We start from the raw sequence: 17,415 nt of genomic DNA, 5'->3' as shown, positions 1-17,415 counted from the left end.
ATAGCTTGATCTTGTTTTGAAATTTTTTTATGTAATGATTCAGGATATTTTAATTTTTCATCATTTGATAAATCTAATTCATCATAATTAAAATAGAAGAATTTTTTATCATTATCTTTAATTGATCTTAATCTTGTAATGAATAATGAAGTTAAATCACTACAACCAACAACTGGATGGATTGCTTGAACTAATTGAGGATATTGCATTGCATAACGAATAACAACATGACCACCAAGTGAATAACCACATAAAATATTATTAAATTTAATTTCTGTACTTTGATTAATTGCTCTAAATTCAGGAGTTAAATAATAATCTAAATTTAAATAACTTGGAAGAAAATCCATAATTAATTTAATATTTTGAATAGTTGAATCAATAATTGACATCATATCAATAGCATGATTTTGATTATTTTCATTCCAACCTTGATTATTTTCATTATCAATTAATCTTTGTCCATGATTTGGAATATCAAAAGTAATACAAATTAAAGGAGTTTTGACATTTGATTTTTTTTCATAATATTGCTTTAAATAATTATAAGCAACTGCTTCAGTATATTTATAATTTCCTTCACGATGATGAATTAAATAAACAACATTAATTGGAATAACATCAACTGGGTGATCAACTTTATTAAATTGTTCAACATATGATGCTAATTTATCTGAATTATAAACATGTGTAGCAATTCCACCAATATTGTAAGTTACTTTGGAGTAAGATTCAGGATCAAATTCAAATAATTTCATTGTGCTTTTTAAAAATGGAGTTTTGTTGAACCAACCAATTGAAAAAGAAGTGTATTGCTTCCCCATTCTTTTTTTTTTTCATCTTTCATTTCGTGGGTTGATTTTTTTTTTGTTTTTCATTCGGTTAATTGATTGCTAACAACCCCACCGCGTCCACGCCCACGTCCATGTCTACGTCAACCACCACCACCAACACCACCACCGCAGCCGAGTCCGTTCTTCCTCGCTAATTATTTTTTCATTTCACCAACTCACCCACCCACATATTATACGAGCTAGCTAAAGAATAATATGCAAAGTTCATTAAGAATTATTTTGAAATAATTTGGAATTAATTTCATTGGTCAATTCATTGAATACTTTCATTCAACGTTCATAAACTACATTATAATTCGGAACCATGAGTAGGAAGAGGTGGAGAAGTGTTCAATTGTTTTCGGTAAGTCGGTTTAATGGATACACCTCAAGAGTTGTAATAATCTTTACTATCAAGGTAAAAGGAATCGGAACAACCCCCTCACTTTTTCCATAACTGTATCTCATATCAATAAGAAATAATAATCATAATATTGACAATAGAAGGCTTGAAATTTGATATTCAAAATTCGGCCGACTCTACAGGGTAAGATCCCAAAAGGACGTGTCCGAATCATTTTTTTCTTTATGTAAGAACGGCTAATTATTTTGGTACTATCCCTTTTATCAGTTTCAACATTTTGGGTTTTATCTTGAAAACAGATATCTAACCCAGCAGTGTATGACTAGAGTTGTGTGTTGTATTCTATGATTCAGTGACTAATAAAAAAAGCTGACCCCGTGAGCTAGTCACGGGATAAGCGCGTGTACTAGGTTGTTATCTAGTTAATTTAAATGGTAAGGATATCAGTGCTTGTGTGTAGTATCACAGAACTGAAAAGGATTATGCAAAAGTATTAACTGTGTGATGACCATAATGGTGGTCAGTGTATATACATAGTATGTATTTTGTTACCTTGTTAAGTATATACATGGCTGGTACAAAGTTGTACAGTATAGATATGTTTGTGATTGCCAAGTGGGCTATACATATTCTCGGGATGAGGAACCAATGGCTGGGAGAGTAATGTCCGAGAATATGAATAGGAGTAATTACCCATGCCTTCTAAACGGAAGATAGTTGAGGGCGTTAAGGAAAACTATAATGTTTATAGAGACTTACTAGGCTCTCCTGCTACTGGCTCTAATTCTTCTGTAACAAAAGGTCGTGTACATTTGGTTGAGTTTAAGTACACGAAACATAATTTCATATTTATCCACACACATCAAAAATGCCTTCAAATTTACATCAATGCAAACCAAATTGAAGGATCATGAATATATTAATCCTTTACATACGGTTAGTCTCTCTTTCTTAGTTGCTTTCCTTTATTATGGAGTTCGCGATGGAAACATTGTATTCTTAATGGGCAGAAGACATAGAGATTTCTAGTTGTATAGGATATATCGTAAGGCACATCAATATATACATTGATACGTGAAATAATACATAGTCTAGACAGAAAGTAGAATGAACAACTTCATTCAGGTGAAACTTCGAATACAAACAACATGAACAAAGATCAGTAATACATCAAGTACAATGGATGAAATTTATTTCCCACTTGCTCAAACATCCCTCTTCTCCTTTTGACAGTAATCTAATACTTCACTCGAAATGATAATATCCATTGGGGGATAACGGAAGATATAGATAAAATCAAAAGAATCGGGGATTAGTCAGCAAAGATCTGGCAATCAATCTACTGAACCTACTTGTGTCAAAAGTGTTTTGTGGCCTAGTACACGCCACCGTTAACTACGGATAAATTTTCTCCTCTCTCCATCTTCGGTTCTCACTTCCGCTTTTTCTCTTCCGCTCTCTCTCTCTCTCCACAAAAATGTAGAAGAACAACAACAAGAAGAAAAAACAACTGAATGCAAATATTTCACAGGCTTGCTTAATAAAAAAAACACTATAAATAACCAAGAACACCCCCCCTTTGATTTTCCTTTCTAAATTCAACAATTCTGATTCCCGTTTCTTAATCTTCATTCTTTACTTAGCCTTGATCAATAATTTACAATGACACCACCTTCTAAAATTGAGGACAGTTCATCATCATCATCCTCATCAGCAGATTCTTCCACTTTTGTTACTGGTAATTCATGGTATACTAAAGTATCAGATATTAAACCAGGTGTTGATAGATTAATTGACGCTTTTCATACTAAACAAAAGACTCAAGATGTTCAATTTCGTTTAAATCAATTGAGAAACCTTTATTATGCCGTTCAAGATAATACTGATGAATTATGTGAAGCTTTAGAGAAAGATTTTCATCGTGCAAATACTGAAACTAAAAATTTAGAAATTGTTGGTGGATTAGCTGAATTAGTTCATACTATGTCAAGTTTACACGAATGGTTGAAACCTGAAAAAGTTACTGATTTACCAATTACTTTAAAAACTAATCCAATTTATATTGAAAGAATTCCATTAGGTGTTGTTTTAATTATAAGTCCATTTAATTATCCTTTCTTTTTATCATTTTCTGCTATTGTTGGTGCAATTGCTGGTGGTAATGCAGTTGTTTTAAAACAATCTGAATTAGCTCCTAATTTTTCAAGTTTATTTAGTAAAATTTTAACTAATGCTTTAGATCCAGATATTTTCTTTTCTGTTGATGGTGGAATTCCTGAAATTACTGAATTATTAGAACAAAAATTTGATAAAATTATGTATACTGGTAATAATACTGTTGGTAAAATTATTGCTAAAAAAGCCGCTGAAACTTTAACTCCAGTTATTTTAGAATTAGGAGGAAAATCACCTGCTTTTATTTTAGATGATGTTAAAGATAAAGATTTAGAAGTTATTGCTAGAAGAATTGCATGGGGTAGATTTACCAATGCTGGTCAAACTTGTGTTGCTGTTGATTATGTTTTAGTTTGTGAAAAACTTCATAAAAAATTTGTTGATATTTTAATTAAAATTTTACATGAAGAATTTTATCCTGGTTTAAATAAAGATACTAAAGGTTATACTCATATTATTCATGATCGAGCATTTAACAATTTATCAAAGATTATTTCAACCACAAAAGGAGATGTTGTATTTGGAGGAGAAACAGATGCTAATTCAAGATTTATTTCTCCAACTGTTATTGATAATGCATCATGGGATGATTCATCAATGAAAGGAGAAATTTTTGGTCCAATTTTACCAATTTTATCATATGATAAATTATCAGATGCTATTAAACAAGTTTTAAATCAACATGATACTCCATTAGCTCAATATATTTTCACATCTGGTTCAACTTCACGTAAATATAATCGTCAATTGGATCAAATTTTAACTTATGTTAGATCAGGTGGGGTTATTATCAATGATGTTTTAATGCATGTTGCTTTAATTAATGCTCCATTTGGTGGTATTGGTAATTCTGGTTATGGTTCTTATCATGGTAAATTTTCTTTTAGAAGTTTTACTCATGAACGTACTACAATGGAACAAAAATTATGGAATGATAATATGGTTAAAGTAAGATATCCTCCTTATAATTCAAATAAAGATAAATTGATTAAAATTTCTCAACAAAATTTCAATGGTAAAGTTTGGTTTGATAGAAATGGTGATGTTCCAGTTAATGGACCAAGTGGGTTATTTACTACATGGACTTCAATTACTGGTGTCTTTAGTTTACTTGCTGAATTCATAACCAATAAACAATAAGTGATTTGATTTGGTTTTGTTTAGTTTAACTTAGTTTTGTTTAGATATTGTCTTTTTAATAGTTTATTCAATGTTACGTGTGTGTGTGTGTGTGTATGTGTGTGTTCGTGATAATTATGATTATTTATTAAGATCAATTAGAAAAACAAACAGATTGATTTAGCGATATATTATGTATATAGATAATAGTAAAAATAAAAAAAGAAGCATTAAAAATAAAGGGATTATTAACCAAACAAGATAGTAATTAATTAAGTATAAGGATTCTAAGATTAATAAAGTAAAGAAAAGTAAAAACCATTGACTTCCACGTGATGATTAAAGACCATGAATAATAGTTGAAACAAAAAATAGTTAACAAAAAAAAAAAAAAAAAAAAACTCATTAAGTACATATAGTAGTAGGATTAGTTTGAATGATGAATAACGAATGGGGGGAAGTAATTATTATTAATTAAAGAAACGATTGGTTTTCAGTGAATGATTTTCAATGAATGATTTTCAATGAACGATTTTCAACGAGATAATGGCTTGATTTAGTCAGAAATAAATGTAACTTCAGTAAATCCAAGACCTTCTTCTTTAACATCATTGACTTCAATTTCAAATTCATTTGAAAATTGATAAATATAAGGTTTGGCACCGGCAACTCCACTAACAATGTTTTTAACAAATTGAGGAATTTCAGCCATAACATCAACTCTTTCAATTAATTTTTTCAAATCACCAGTAACTTTAGCAACTGATTTATCATCTTCAATAAAATCAAATTCAATCTTCTTAGGAACTGGCCAACCAACTTCATCAACTTCTGAGTCGGAATGAGTAACTTGATTATTTATAGTACCAATTATTACTTCATCATCTTTAACAACCATTCCAATATTAACTTTAGTAGTACCATAAGATATTGGAGTAGTGAATTCCATTTGAATAGCACTATAATGTTCACTTTGGAAATTTATAAAATTCCAAGATTTAGCAGCATGATGAGGTTTCATACCTTGTAAAGCAAACACAAACATAGTTAAACCATTATCAATAATATATTCTTTTTCTTTGGTGATGATTTTCCCATTAATTTTACATCTTGGCCAAAATACATGTCTCATTGATCCCCAAGGTTGTTCAGGATCTTCCCCATAATAAGTCATACCATCATCACCAAATATAACTCCATCAGAAATTCTTTCCATTTCAAATTCAACAATTGAATCATCACATACATGACTTTTCAAAGTATATATTTTATTATCAGTCATTTCTAAACTCAAATTGTCAGCATGAAAATTATATCCATCAGTTCTAAAATTTTCCAATTTTGTAGAAGTCCATAAATTAAGTTTATCATCTTCAGGATTAAATAATCTAAATGTAAATTGAGCAGTAGTAGTTAAACCCATAATATTTGAATGAATAATTTGAGCAAACCCAACATTTTTAGTTTTTAAATCGGTGAAATAAAATGTTTGAGTTTCAACATTAGTATAATTTGGTGATAACCAAGTAAAATCCTCTGGTTTAGTTGCTCGATAAACTTTTGTTGAATCTTTTGGAATTCTTTTAGTAATTGGTTGAATTGCATCTGGACCATATTCTGGTTCTGCAAATCCTGCAACAGCAGAAAGTCCTGATTGTACCCACTTAAGCATTGATGATTAATATTTCCTGTTACTAATTGGTTCTTGTAATTAACTAACTAACTAATTAATTAAATGAATTCACTAACTGTTGTATCAATTGTAAAAGAAAGATTAAAGCAATTGGATAATTTTTTTTTTTGGGTTGGTTGGTTTGCCTTTTTTTTTTTCCTCTGCGTCTTTTTCTGATTTTTTTTTTTTACTAACAAATTTGTTGTTGTATTACATAAGCAGCAAGATTGTCACCCAATGCACGACAGTAGTGTATCCACAGACAACTTTTGCACACACACACACAAAATGTAATAAACTGGCCATAATTACCTTTTTTTTAAAAATTATCGTATAACTTGTAAAATATTAGGAAGAATATCTCGTTGTGAAGAGATTATCAACCGCTTAGTGTAAATGCAGAATTCCACTAATTTCATATAAAAAAAGAATATCAATTATAACAGGGCTGGGCCATACTGTGCTTGTTGGTGTAATAAATGAGAATTTACTTCTATTCCACACACACACACACACACACACACAATAATAATAATAATACTAAAAAATAGGAGTAGCAATTTCAAGAAGATCTTTCGCAACAATAAAACCTTGTTACACCAATGATTAATAGCATGTGCAAATATATCACTTGTGTTGTTGATATGTAAACCGAATTCCGGTTAAATGAATCATCTCAGAATTCATACAATATAAATTTTTAAGGATTTGATAACAATTAGTGTGTAAAAATATAACGATTATATATATCTTTTTACTGTTTCACTGTAATGGTGCTATTTGTACATATGATTTTTTCTCTTTTTGGGTTGTTCATCCCTGGCGCACACAAAGGGCGAGCTCTCCCCGCTACAAGGGACCCAATCGACCGACAGTACCGCCATCGACTGTTTTTTCTCGCTCAAAAAAATTTTTGGCACCAAATTAATTAATTCGTACCCACCGTATATCCAATACGATAATAAATAACCATACACTAAACTAAAATGATAACAAAAAATAAACCATGCCTATATTAAAGTAAATAAAGTTTTGTTTTCTAATATGTAGTAATTTATATAGAAAAGAAAAATAACCAGATATATGTAATATAAAATAATAACTAAAATAATAATAATAATAGTAATAATAAAAAAAAAAATAGTTGAAATAACAAAAATGCACTTGTAATATGGTCAACAATTAATAATCCATAACTTTTCTTCTCTTGAATGGTGTTGCAGTTTTAATTCCTGGTGGATGTGCGTCAAGAACTGTACTGGATGGTGATGATGCTTTAAAAATTGATGTTGATGATGAACCAGATGATGACGTAATTGGAGTAGTATTTCTTTCAATATGGATATCACTTAAACTATTTTTCAATTTAGACTCTTTATCAAAATCCCATAATAACTTCTTCCATTGAGTTAAGTTTTGATGTAATTTAAATAACTTCATCAAATTATCTTTATAATCAATAGATTTAATTTCATTCTTATTCAACAATGCATTATATAATTCTGAATATTCTTTATACTTGTTTTTAAATTTAATGGCCAAATTAGTATAATAATCTAATTTTGATTTTTGACTATTAACTCCATTATGTCCACTTGCATTATTATTGTTACTTGTTGATTCTTCTTCTGATGACGGAGGTGAAGTATAATTTAACTTTTTTGAATCGTCATCTTCTGAAGATGAACTTGAACTTGAGAATTTTCTCTTATTGTTAACTTTAACTTTAACTGGTGGACTTGGTATGGAGTTGGAATTAGTATTTCTAGGAGGAATATTCACTGGCGTACTAGCCTTTGACGACGCAACCACCGGTGTTGTAGCTTTAGGTGGTGCAACCACTGGAGTATTGACTTTTGATGAAGAAACTACCGGGGTATTGATCTTGGATGTAGTATTAACTGGAGTATTAACCTTGGATGTAGTATTCACTGGAGTATTGGCCTTTGATGGAACTGGAGTAGGAGTTGATCTCTTTTTATTATTTGATGAAACAGAAGAAGAAGATATCAAAAACCCACCACCTAATGAGGATCCATTTGGTTTTTTGGTTTCAGATCGATTATCATCCTCATTTGGAGGTTCAACAATTTTTCTTCTTAAAGGATGACTCTGTGAAAATCCAATTCTTGTTAATGCATTATTGACATTATTTAAAATAGAATTTCTTTCATAATTTGTATAATTCCATTTCCAAGGAGTTAATTCTTTATAACTTTTATCCTTCAAAATAAATCGTTGTACTTCTTCATCCATGTCATCATCAGAATCATCATTACTATTATTATTAGAGTCAATATAAGGAAATCGATCTTCTTGAATAAATTGATCCTGATCATTATAAACTTGACCATAATCGTCCAACAAATGATCTATTTTTGTATAATCCAATAAGTCAACAATATGATTATATGTGATTGGACCCAATGCTAATAAATGTATAAATTTTTTAATGATACTTGCTTGATTATCACTTGATAGGGATATTTTGTAAGGATTTTTTGTGGTATTTGAATAAGTGGAATAAGCTGATCTTCGACTAACTGGTGAACTAGGAACCAGTAACGACGGTGTTAGCCTATTGTTGGTATTATTATTATTATTATTACTATTAGTGTTCCCATTAATATATGATCCTAGTTTGTTATTATGATTCGAACTTAAAGCATTTGCAGCATTAATTTCTTTGATTTTCTTAGAATCGGTAACCACAGTTAATTTATTAATTATTCTACCATCATATTGAGAAACCAATTTTGTGGATGTGCTCTTATTAGATATAGAATATATATCAACGGGTAAATTTTCGGGTAATGGCAAACAAGGTAATACTAGCTCCTCAGATAACTTGATAGATACGTTACCATTCTTGACAATTAATTTAATTTTGTTGTTAGAGCCATTAGATTTCAATAAATGTATGAGATCATTAGTTAATTTGATTGAAAATGATATCGGGCTAGAATTTGACTGTGGTGGCAGTAGATTTGATATTAGAATATTTGAACAAGACATTGTACTGATGGTGAGTGGTGAATGGGTCTGTGGTTAGAAGAAGAAGAAGATGATGATGGTGAAGAAGATAGTTAAAACAAGGGGGAAGGGAGGAGGAAAGGGAGAATAGGTTGTTGTAAGTAAATGGATTAAATTCTGTTGTAAAAGAGAAAGAGAGTTGTAAATTTTTCTTTTTCCTTTTCCTTTCCTTTGGGTACACAGACAGAAAAATTAGATAATGTATGGGTGCGTGGGTGTATGACAAAAGAAAAAAAAAATTATTATTAACACTAACTGACTAACTAACTAACCAAGTAAGTAAGTAACAATGAAAGGGGGGGTTTATCGTCCTATACAAACTAAAAGCTAAAAAATTGTAAGTAATAAGAAAAAAAAAAAAATTTACCTGATTAATTAAATTTTGAAACTACGAGACAACCAAATTGGCAACCATCTTCAGACAGCACTCAGACAACCAATGTAGATGATCATATTGATGTTGTTGTTGTTCAAGAAGATGATAATCTCTTATGTCCTTGTACCTGTGCTGCTAGTATTGTTTCCTGTTCTTTTTGTATATAAAAAAAAAAGATCTCTTTTTGTAATAAGTGATAGGGAATGTATTTAAATTTACATTTGGACTAAAAAAGAAACAAACTCATTCTACTCAAACTCTCACACTCACACTCACACAAATGACTGACCGACTGATTAACTGACTGACTGATTGGGCTACTTTGTTTATTTTGTTTATTTATTTATTCGGCTATTCATCGCGCATAATTTCTAATTAATTTGTACAAATAATTTTGTCTTCGGTGATATCTCCCATAACCATAACTATAACTATAACCACTAAATCATCAAGTAACCCCCATTCATAATTGATATTTTCATAAATTACAATATCACCCTTTTACTATAAGAGCCAAGGATGATTATAATATGTGTTGCTGTGTAAGCTAGTAGTAGTGATAGTAATAACAGCAGTGGTTAGAATGTTCCCATCATTTTTTCTTTCTTTTGTGAGATATATTTTCCGTAATGTCCTGACTTACTACAACAACGGAAAAAGGGAATTTATTCCTCACACACAAACTGATCTCACACACTCACACTAACACGCACACAGACACACACCTGATTAGCGATAACGTGATATCCCACTAACCATAATCATTCCATTATTATTCAATTAAATACAATGAATACACATATTCTATCTAATTAGATGATCATACTTTATAAATTCCAGAATTCTACTTTTTGTCTGTTAATCGTCAGATGTGTATTAGCGGAGATACACTCATCATTGCTGTACTTTTTAGTAACCTCATCAAATATGTGTAGATCAAAAAAAAAAAATTTCAATACTTTATGTAAATACACAAAAATTAATATGAAACGAAATTTACACTACATTCATCTAGGCGAAATACATTTGTCTATTTATAGACTGAAATCATTGATATCATCATCATCATCATCATTGAAAGTAACAGAGTGAACCATCATATTGTTCTACCTCTTTATTGTTTCTTTGACTTATCTCCTCAACAGTTTATCGTACCCCTCTATATAATAACTCAACTCTGTGATATACGGTTTTCTTTTCTTTCTTTCTTTTTTTTTTTTTTTGTTGGGTATCATTAACTAGAGACCCCACACACATATATATATATTTTGTACATTCTTTTAATAATTAAATATACTCTTATAATATAAACATCTACTACCTAATAAATCCCAATCTTTTTGTGTGATCCACATCTCATTAACAACTTTTAATCTACCATAAACACTACCTCCTTTCCATGTAATCATCGATGGATCAAATTCTCTTGGTGATGGTAATATAGTAACTGGTAAATGGCTACCATTCTTATCAATCAATTCATCAATATATTCAATATCTAATTTTAATTCTGTTTGATTGTTAATTTTTTCAATTGTCTCTTCTGGTAATTCAACTTCTCCAGTTGGTTGCTGCTGTTGTTGTTGATCAGCATCAGTAGTTGTCTCTACTGGTTGACTTTCTCTAATTTTCTGTTCTGCTTCTTCAATTAGATTTTGTCTTTTTATTGTATTGGATTTAATCTCATCATTCAAATGCCCAACTACAACATCTAATGCTGATGTAGATAATATTTTGGGTCTCCAGATATTTAATCTATCAGTTAATAATAAATCATATCCATTGATCTTGGCTAATCCACCTCCAACAATTAATATATTATCATAAAACTTTTTGATTTTACTCATATCCGATGCCAAACCTGCATTTGTAATAGATTCAATGATTGCCTTTTCTAAAGGTACATCAAATAATCTTTCATCACCTTCTTCAGTTTCAACCTTATCATCTCTGGTTATTTCTTCTCCAATTAATTTCATTAATAATTCTTCATCAGTTAAGTCACAATAATTAACTTGTGTTTTTAATTCTTCTTGACTCTTACTTGTTGGATTATTTGGTTTATTGCTATACTGATCTAATGATTTCCCAAATAAGTTATCAACTGTAAGTCTGTTCGTTTTACTACTGGAATTATAATTTGGTATTGATGGTTTCTTATTCTCCAATTGGAATATCTTAGGGAAGAATAATCCCATTGGGGCAAGCATAACTTCATCAAATACTTTGAATTCATATTTCGCTGTTTGTTTAAACGGATTTCTCTTGTAAAAATCATACAATTGTACGGCGATATCTGCATCTTGAAAAGTTATAAATTTTTCCTTCAATTCTTGTGCCAATTCCCAATCATACGAATCAATCAAATTAATATCTTTATAAGGAAATTGATCTTCCAAGATTAATTTAATAAAAGTCTCTGTAATGTTATCACCTCCATAATTCAACAATATTCTTGAATCATTGATAATCATCCCTTCATCAACACAACTAATTTTGGTGGTTTGGGCACCCACATCAACTATACATGCAGTACTTGCAGTTGCTCCAAATGTAGCAGCAACTGCTTCTTGTAAAATACCAACTCTACCAAAGCCAATAAATTTAAATAATAATTCAACCCACGTTTCAATATATGATTTATCATATAAATCAGGTATTAATAACATCACTTTAAATCTAGAAATATTCTCAATTCCCAATTGTTTTAAGCATTCTCCAAGGATATTAGACAAATCTCCTAAGATTTCTTCTCTTGATTCATAATCATAAGAATATTCATTAAAATTACCATTGATCATTGGATATCTTAAAATCCATCCATCATTTAAAATTAATTTCAACGCATCTTCTCCCACATAATATTCTTTGGCTCCTCCTTTAATCCATTCCTTCTTGTTTGGATCATTATGATCATGAATTTTCTCTGGTTCACGTTTACGATTGAAATTAGAAACAGTTTCTCTGGAATTGGGTAATACTCTTCTTTTATAGAATCTCATTCTTGCTCGGAAATCTTTAGTCATTACTGCTTTTTGCTCATCAAATTCTTCATCTATTATGATATCCCCATCTTCTTCATCTTCTTTAAAACTTCTTGTTGGGAAATTTCCATCCAATTTGGGTGTCTTGGTTTGTTTACGAACAGCAATAACATTAGGTACAACCATTGGAACTGCATCTGTCGCTTTACCAATTCTAATAAATCTCGTACCGGGTTGTAAGATAATTACATCCTCACCAATTTTAGCCTTTTCTTCACGCACTTCTTCAGTTTCATTTTCATCATCCTCTTCTTCTTCATCATCAACTCCAACTTCAGCTGTCATTTCTTTCTTCATTTCAATTTCAATATCATTTAAATTAAAATCATCAAAATTCTTAATTTCTTTTTTATCATTACCACTTGGAGTTTGTACCAGCAGTGAATTTTGTTGTTGTTGTTGCTGCTCATCTTGTTTTAATTTCTTGAGCTTTTGTTGTAATGCTCTTTCATGTCTCCAATTTCTAATAAACCCAACTTGTTCATCTTTTTTCAAATATTCAGTGAAATAATTTTTTTGATTAATTAACGGTATTGTCTTAACACTAGTTAATCCAAATCCATTTTCTTGTTCAAATCTACCAATACCTGTTTTAGCTAAATTTTGTGCCAATGTAGCAGCAGCTTTAATTCTACCTTCTTTTCTACGTTGCAATGTTTCTGCACTAGGTTTCTTACCTGCAACTGGACCTGGTTTATGTCTCTTTTGTGCTTGCTGTTGTTGTTGTTGTTGTGTATTACCTGTAGTGGTAGTCGTCGCTGTTGTTGTTGTTGTAGAATCAGATGGTGAATCTAAAGATATTGGATTTGGTTGAATTGGATCTGATGGTGGGACATCTGCTTGTGATGATAAAAGTGGAGTATTTGCTCCTGAATCATACTGTGGAGGTGATGTAGGCGGATTTATGGCATCCAGCATTGTTGTCGCAGTCGTTATTCAATTGATGGATTATCTCGTTGGTTCCACCACTGTTGTAATCAATTTTTTTTTTCACCTCATGGTTAATCTTTTGGTTGTCTACATTTTTTTTTTTTTCGGTTGCTTGAGAGAACAAAAAAAAAAAGAATCAATACTACATATGGTAGCGTATGTTGAAATGGTTGCCAGTTTTTGAATTTTTGATATATTTTTTTTCGTTTGGAATACCAGTCAACACTTTACTGTTAAATCAACCACCAACAAATTAAAATGTATATATATAGATCATGTTGTTCTGTTGATGGTTTTTTTTTCTTGGATCATTACATTGACCTGCATTAACCACCACTCTAGATACTCTTATAGCAAATAAACAGTTGTGGGTTTTTAGTGTGGGAGTGGGGTAGATGAGTGGAGTAGTCTCGGCGGTTGTAAAGAATGATAAAAGAAAATGTCTCATTAGATGAGTTGATGTAACGTTCAAGTATCATGAAAGTCGATTTTGATGATTATGATGATGATGATCAGATTTATAATCTGGCTTATACTCTGGAGATAACTAATTCTCATATCGTATCGATGTAAGATTATTCTGTATGTATGGGACAAGTAGGAATTTGAAAAATAAAAAAGGAAGACACATTTCCGATGTGAAATGTCGTGAGGGAATATTTTTGGTGTTACTCGGCGGTGGAGGATGGTTGTAGACCGAGGCTCGGGAGTTGCAGGAACACCCCGTAGAAAAAACAAAGTGGGAAAAATAAAATGTCGCAGCAACAGTGAGCCCTTCTATATTTTTATATGCTGCAGCAAATGTTTGATTTAGACAACCCAAAAGGAAAAACACGTTCAAAAGAAAAAAGTGAGGGGAAGAACAAAAACAAAGTGTAGAAATGAGAATTTTTAGACAGCTCAGGCTGGGATCCATATGAATTGTTAGAATATTTACAACCGATCTAGACAACCAGTTTACAACCACATTTCATGAGAAGATGTATGAACTTATATGGGATCATCATTATAACCATTATCAACAGCCCAAGTCAGTAGATACAACACCACCTCTCTATATATCATGTAGTGCCATCTCTTTTTTTTTATTTCAAGTTTCATTTTGTGACAAACGGCAACGACATTTTACATTAAAAAAAAAAAAAGAAAATACAAAGAAAACCGAGTCGCCTCTTTTTGTTGAACTTTTTCTTTTTTGGCTGTCTGTATATATTCAAACTAAATCTGTTTTTTTTTTTGGCACATCCTTTAATTTACTTAGCAAAAAGAAAAAAAAATTTTGTAATCCTTTTCTTTTCCTTCTTCAATTTAGACAACCAACCGTCTTTTCAATTATCTATTCCATTTAACCACAACCTCCTACACCCTACACCCTACAACTCACACACTCACACATCATGTATAGACAATTTACTCGTGGATTTGCTTCTTCTGCTCCAGCAAGAAACTATGCATCAACCATCAAAAACTTGAAAATTAACCTGGATACTAAAGTCATCTACCAAGGTTTCACCGGTAAACAAGCAACTTTCCATGCTGAACAAGCAATTGCTTATGGTACTCAAGTCGTTGGTGGTATCAACCCAAGAAAAGCTGGTACTACTCATTTAGATAGACCAGTTTTTGGTACTGTTGCTGAAGCCATGAAGGAAGCTGGCGCAACTGCTACTGGTATCTTTGTTCCACCTCCACTTGCCGCCGCTGCCATTGAAGAAGCTATCACTGCTGAAATTCCATTGGCTGTTGCCATTACCGAAGGTATCCCACAAAAAGATATGGTTAGAATTGCCCAAATTTTGAAAACTCAAGATAAAACCAGATTAGTTGGTCCAAACTGTCCAGGTGTTATCTCCCCAGATCAATGTAAGATCGGTATCATGCCATCTCAAATCCATCAAAGAGGTAAAGTTGGTATTATTTCCAGATCAGGTACTTTAACTTATGAAGCTGTTGCTCAAACTACTGCTGTTGGTTTGGGTCAATCTTTGGTTATTGGTATGGGTGGTGATCCATTCCCAGGTACTAATTTCATTGATGCTTTGACTTTATTCTTGAACGATAAAGAAACCGAAGGTATTATTTTAATTGGTGAAATTGGTGGTTCTGCTGAAGAAGAAGCTTCTGAATTCTTGAAACAATACAATTTGACTAGACCAGAAGGTCCAAAGCCAGTTGTTTCCTTCATTGCTGGTGTCTCTGCTCCTCCAGGTAGAAGAATGGGTCATGCTGGTGCCATTGTTGCCGGTGGTAAAGGTGATGCTAAATCTAAGATTGCTGCTTTGGAATCTGCTGGTGTTGTTGTTGAAAAATCCCCAGCTAGATTAGGTAAATCTTTACACGCTGAATTCAAAAACAAAAACTTGTTATAGATCATGAGAGATTGAGAGAGAGAGAGAGATGATGATATTGTTAAATAATAAAAATTACAAATAAAGGCAAAAGGATATTTAATTTGCTTTTTTTTTTCTACTACTTCTTCTTATTCTTTTTTATAAAATGTTATACACAATAAACTTCATAGAATATTTTTCAATTACATAACTCTAAAATGTGGGTTTGACACTGTCGCACGACTTTTTCGTGATATTGATTTCTCACAAATGAAAGCGAAAGAGAAAAATCAAGAAGAAGAAGAAGAAGAAAAAAAATTGACTGAAAATTTTCAAACAACCAAAGATTGAGATATCTTCAGCTGTTACTTATCCACATTTTACACAAATCATGTTTAGATCATTACTTTTGCCGGCATTGCGTTCTATTAGACCAACCATTTCTGGATCTTTAACTGCCACTCTTATCAAACCAACATCAATATCTACTATACAATTTTTCTCCACATCATCAATAAATCATCGAGTTAATACATCTACTGCAACTAAAGAAAATGTTCAAGATTTAGAGACATTTTTAACTCTTATTGGACGTAATTGTATTGAATTTAAAGATTCATTTGAAAATGATTTAAATAAATTTTTAGAAACAAGTTCTGAAGAAATGAAAGAAATGGGAATTGATACTAAAACAAGAAGATATTTATTAAGATGGAGACATAAATTTGTTAATGATTTAGAACCTTTAAGAGTTCATAAACAAGGTAAAAAGAAAAATGGAGGTGAAAGAAATTCTAAAACTGTTATTGCTAAAAGAAAAGCTTTGGAAAGATTGGAAGAAAAGGAAAGATTTGCTCAAGAAGAATTGGAAGCTGAAAAGAGAGGTGAAAGATTATTTTAAAATTTTTTATCATACAGTAGTAGTGGTATTAGTAGTACAATTCATGTAAATAGAATTTTATTAATAAAAGCATTCATATATTCATAATTCATGTGGTTGATACTGACAATAGTCCATTCGTTGTTGATTTGTATTGAGCGAGAGCCTAACAAACAAAAAAAATTAAATTTGAACCGTTTTCGTTTTTTGTTTTGATTTTGAAATTTTTATTTTTTTTGTATTTGTTTACACAATTTTTTTTTTCCTTTTCATCACGTTCTTCTTATTTCTACCAACAACAACACCAGCTGTTACGTCGATCTAGATGGATAACAAGGTATTAGATCAGAAACTAGTATCTTATCTAGCTTCTAATTCAATAGCTATACCATTATCACCAAGTAAATCAACAAATATCCCCAAATATGACATTAAATCATTGGAATCCTCGTGTATTTCATCATTATCTAGTTTATTTTCATCAAATATTCAATTAGATACTTTTGACTCTATTCAATTAAGATTACAAGGTTTATATTTGATTTATAATAATGATAGGAATAAATTTATTGGAATATTAAGAAAACATCAATTGTTTAATTGTTAAATTATTTGAATTGAAACAAATCAATGTTGTTTTTAATCAATTGAAAATTTTA

The 17,415-nt window shown here is 30.9% G+C and overlaps 9 protein-coding genes across 9 annotated transcripts; 4 read left to right on the top strand and 5 right to left on the bottom strand. All coding sequences in view use genetic code 12, as the record gives it.

Moving 5' to 3' along the window:
* Positions 1-2: 2 nt before the first annotated feature.
* Positions 3-824, bottom strand: CTRG_04472 (alpha/beta fold hydrolase; the record flags this gene model as incomplete). Its single annotated transcript, XM_002550128.1, has 1 exon — positions 3-824. A coding segment is annotated over one exon (822 nt), but the record flags the coding sequence as incomplete, so codon positions are not given.
* A 2,035-nt stretch (positions 825-2,859) lies between these two features.
* On the top strand, positions 2,860-4,512 carry CTRG_04471 (hexadecenal dehydrogenase; the record flags this gene model as incomplete). Its single annotated transcript, XM_002550127.1, has 1 exon — positions 2,860-4,512. The coding sequence occupies one exon, from the start codon at positions 2,860-2,862 to the stop codon at positions 4,510-4,512; it is 1,653 nt and encodes a 550-aa protein (XP_002550173.1).
* A 535-nt stretch (positions 4,513-5,047) lies between these two features.
* Positions 5,048-6,163, bottom strand: SVF1 (Svf1p; the record flags this gene model as incomplete). Its single annotated transcript, XM_002550126.1, has 1 exon — positions 5,048-6,163. One exon carries the CDS (start codon positions 6,161-6,163, stop codon positions 5,048-5,050), a length of 1,116 nt encoding a protein of 371 aa, XP_002550172.1.
* A 1,182-nt stretch (positions 6,164-7,345) lies between these two features.
* On the bottom strand, positions 7,346-9,178 carry CTRG_04469 (uncharacterized protein; the record flags this gene model as incomplete). Its single annotated transcript, XM_002550125.1, has 1 exon — positions 7,346-9,178. The coding sequence occupies one exon, from the start codon at positions 9,176-9,178 to the stop codon at positions 7,346-7,348; it is 1,833 nt and encodes a 610-aa protein (XP_002550171.1).
* Positions 9,179-10,852: 1,674 nt separating this feature from the next.
* On the bottom strand, positions 10,853-13,534 carry ARP8 (Arp8p; the record flags this gene model as incomplete). The annotated part of the gene is made up of 1 exon (XM_002550124.1): positions 10,853-13,534. One exon carries the CDS (start codon positions 13,532-13,534, stop codon positions 10,853-10,855), a length of 2,682 nt encoding a protein of 893 aa, XP_002550170.1.
* A 559-nt stretch (positions 13,535-14,093) lies between these two features.
* CTRG_04467 (uncharacterized protein) lies at positions 14,094-14,462 on the bottom strand (the record flags this gene model as incomplete). Its single annotated transcript, XM_002550123.1, has 1 exon — positions 14,094-14,462. One exon carries the CDS (start codon positions 14,460-14,462, stop codon positions 14,094-14,096), a length of 369 nt encoding a protein of 122 aa, XP_002550169.1.
* A 64-nt stretch (positions 14,463-14,526) lies between these two features.
* CTRG_04466 (uncharacterized protein) lies at positions 14,527-14,895 on the top strand (the record flags this gene model as incomplete). Its single annotated transcript, XM_002550122.1, has 1 exon — positions 14,527-14,895. One exon carries the CDS (start codon positions 14,527-14,529, stop codon positions 14,893-14,895), a length of 369 nt encoding a protein of 122 aa, XP_002550168.1.
* A 48-nt stretch (positions 14,896-14,943) lies between these two features.
* Positions 14,944-15,915, top strand: LSC1 (succinate--CoA ligase (GDP-forming) subunit alpha; the record flags this gene model as incomplete). The annotated part of the gene is made up of 1 exon (XM_002550121.1): positions 14,944-15,915. One exon carries the CDS (start codon positions 14,944-14,946, stop codon positions 15,913-15,915), a length of 972 nt encoding a protein of 323 aa, XP_002550167.1.
* A 352-nt stretch (positions 15,916-16,267) lies between these two features.
* Positions 16,268-16,777, top strand: CTRG_04464 (mitochondrial 37S ribosomal protein mS41; the record flags this gene model as incomplete). The annotated part of the gene is made up of 1 exon (XM_002550120.1): positions 16,268-16,777. The coding sequence occupies one exon, from the start codon at positions 16,268-16,270 to the stop codon at positions 16,775-16,777; it is 510 nt and encodes a 169-aa protein (XP_002550166.1).
* Between the last annotated feature and the right edge of the window lie 638 nt (positions 16,778-17,415).

Source organism: Candida tropicalis (genome assembly GCF_000006335.3).
Source record: "Candida tropicalis MYA-3404 genomic scaffold supercont3.6, whole genome shotgun sequence".
NCBI lineage: Eukaryota > Fungi > Ascomycota > Pichiomycetes > Serinales > Debaryomycetaceae > Candida > Candida tropicalis.
This window is presented reverse-complemented; position numbering and strand designations above follow the sequence as displayed.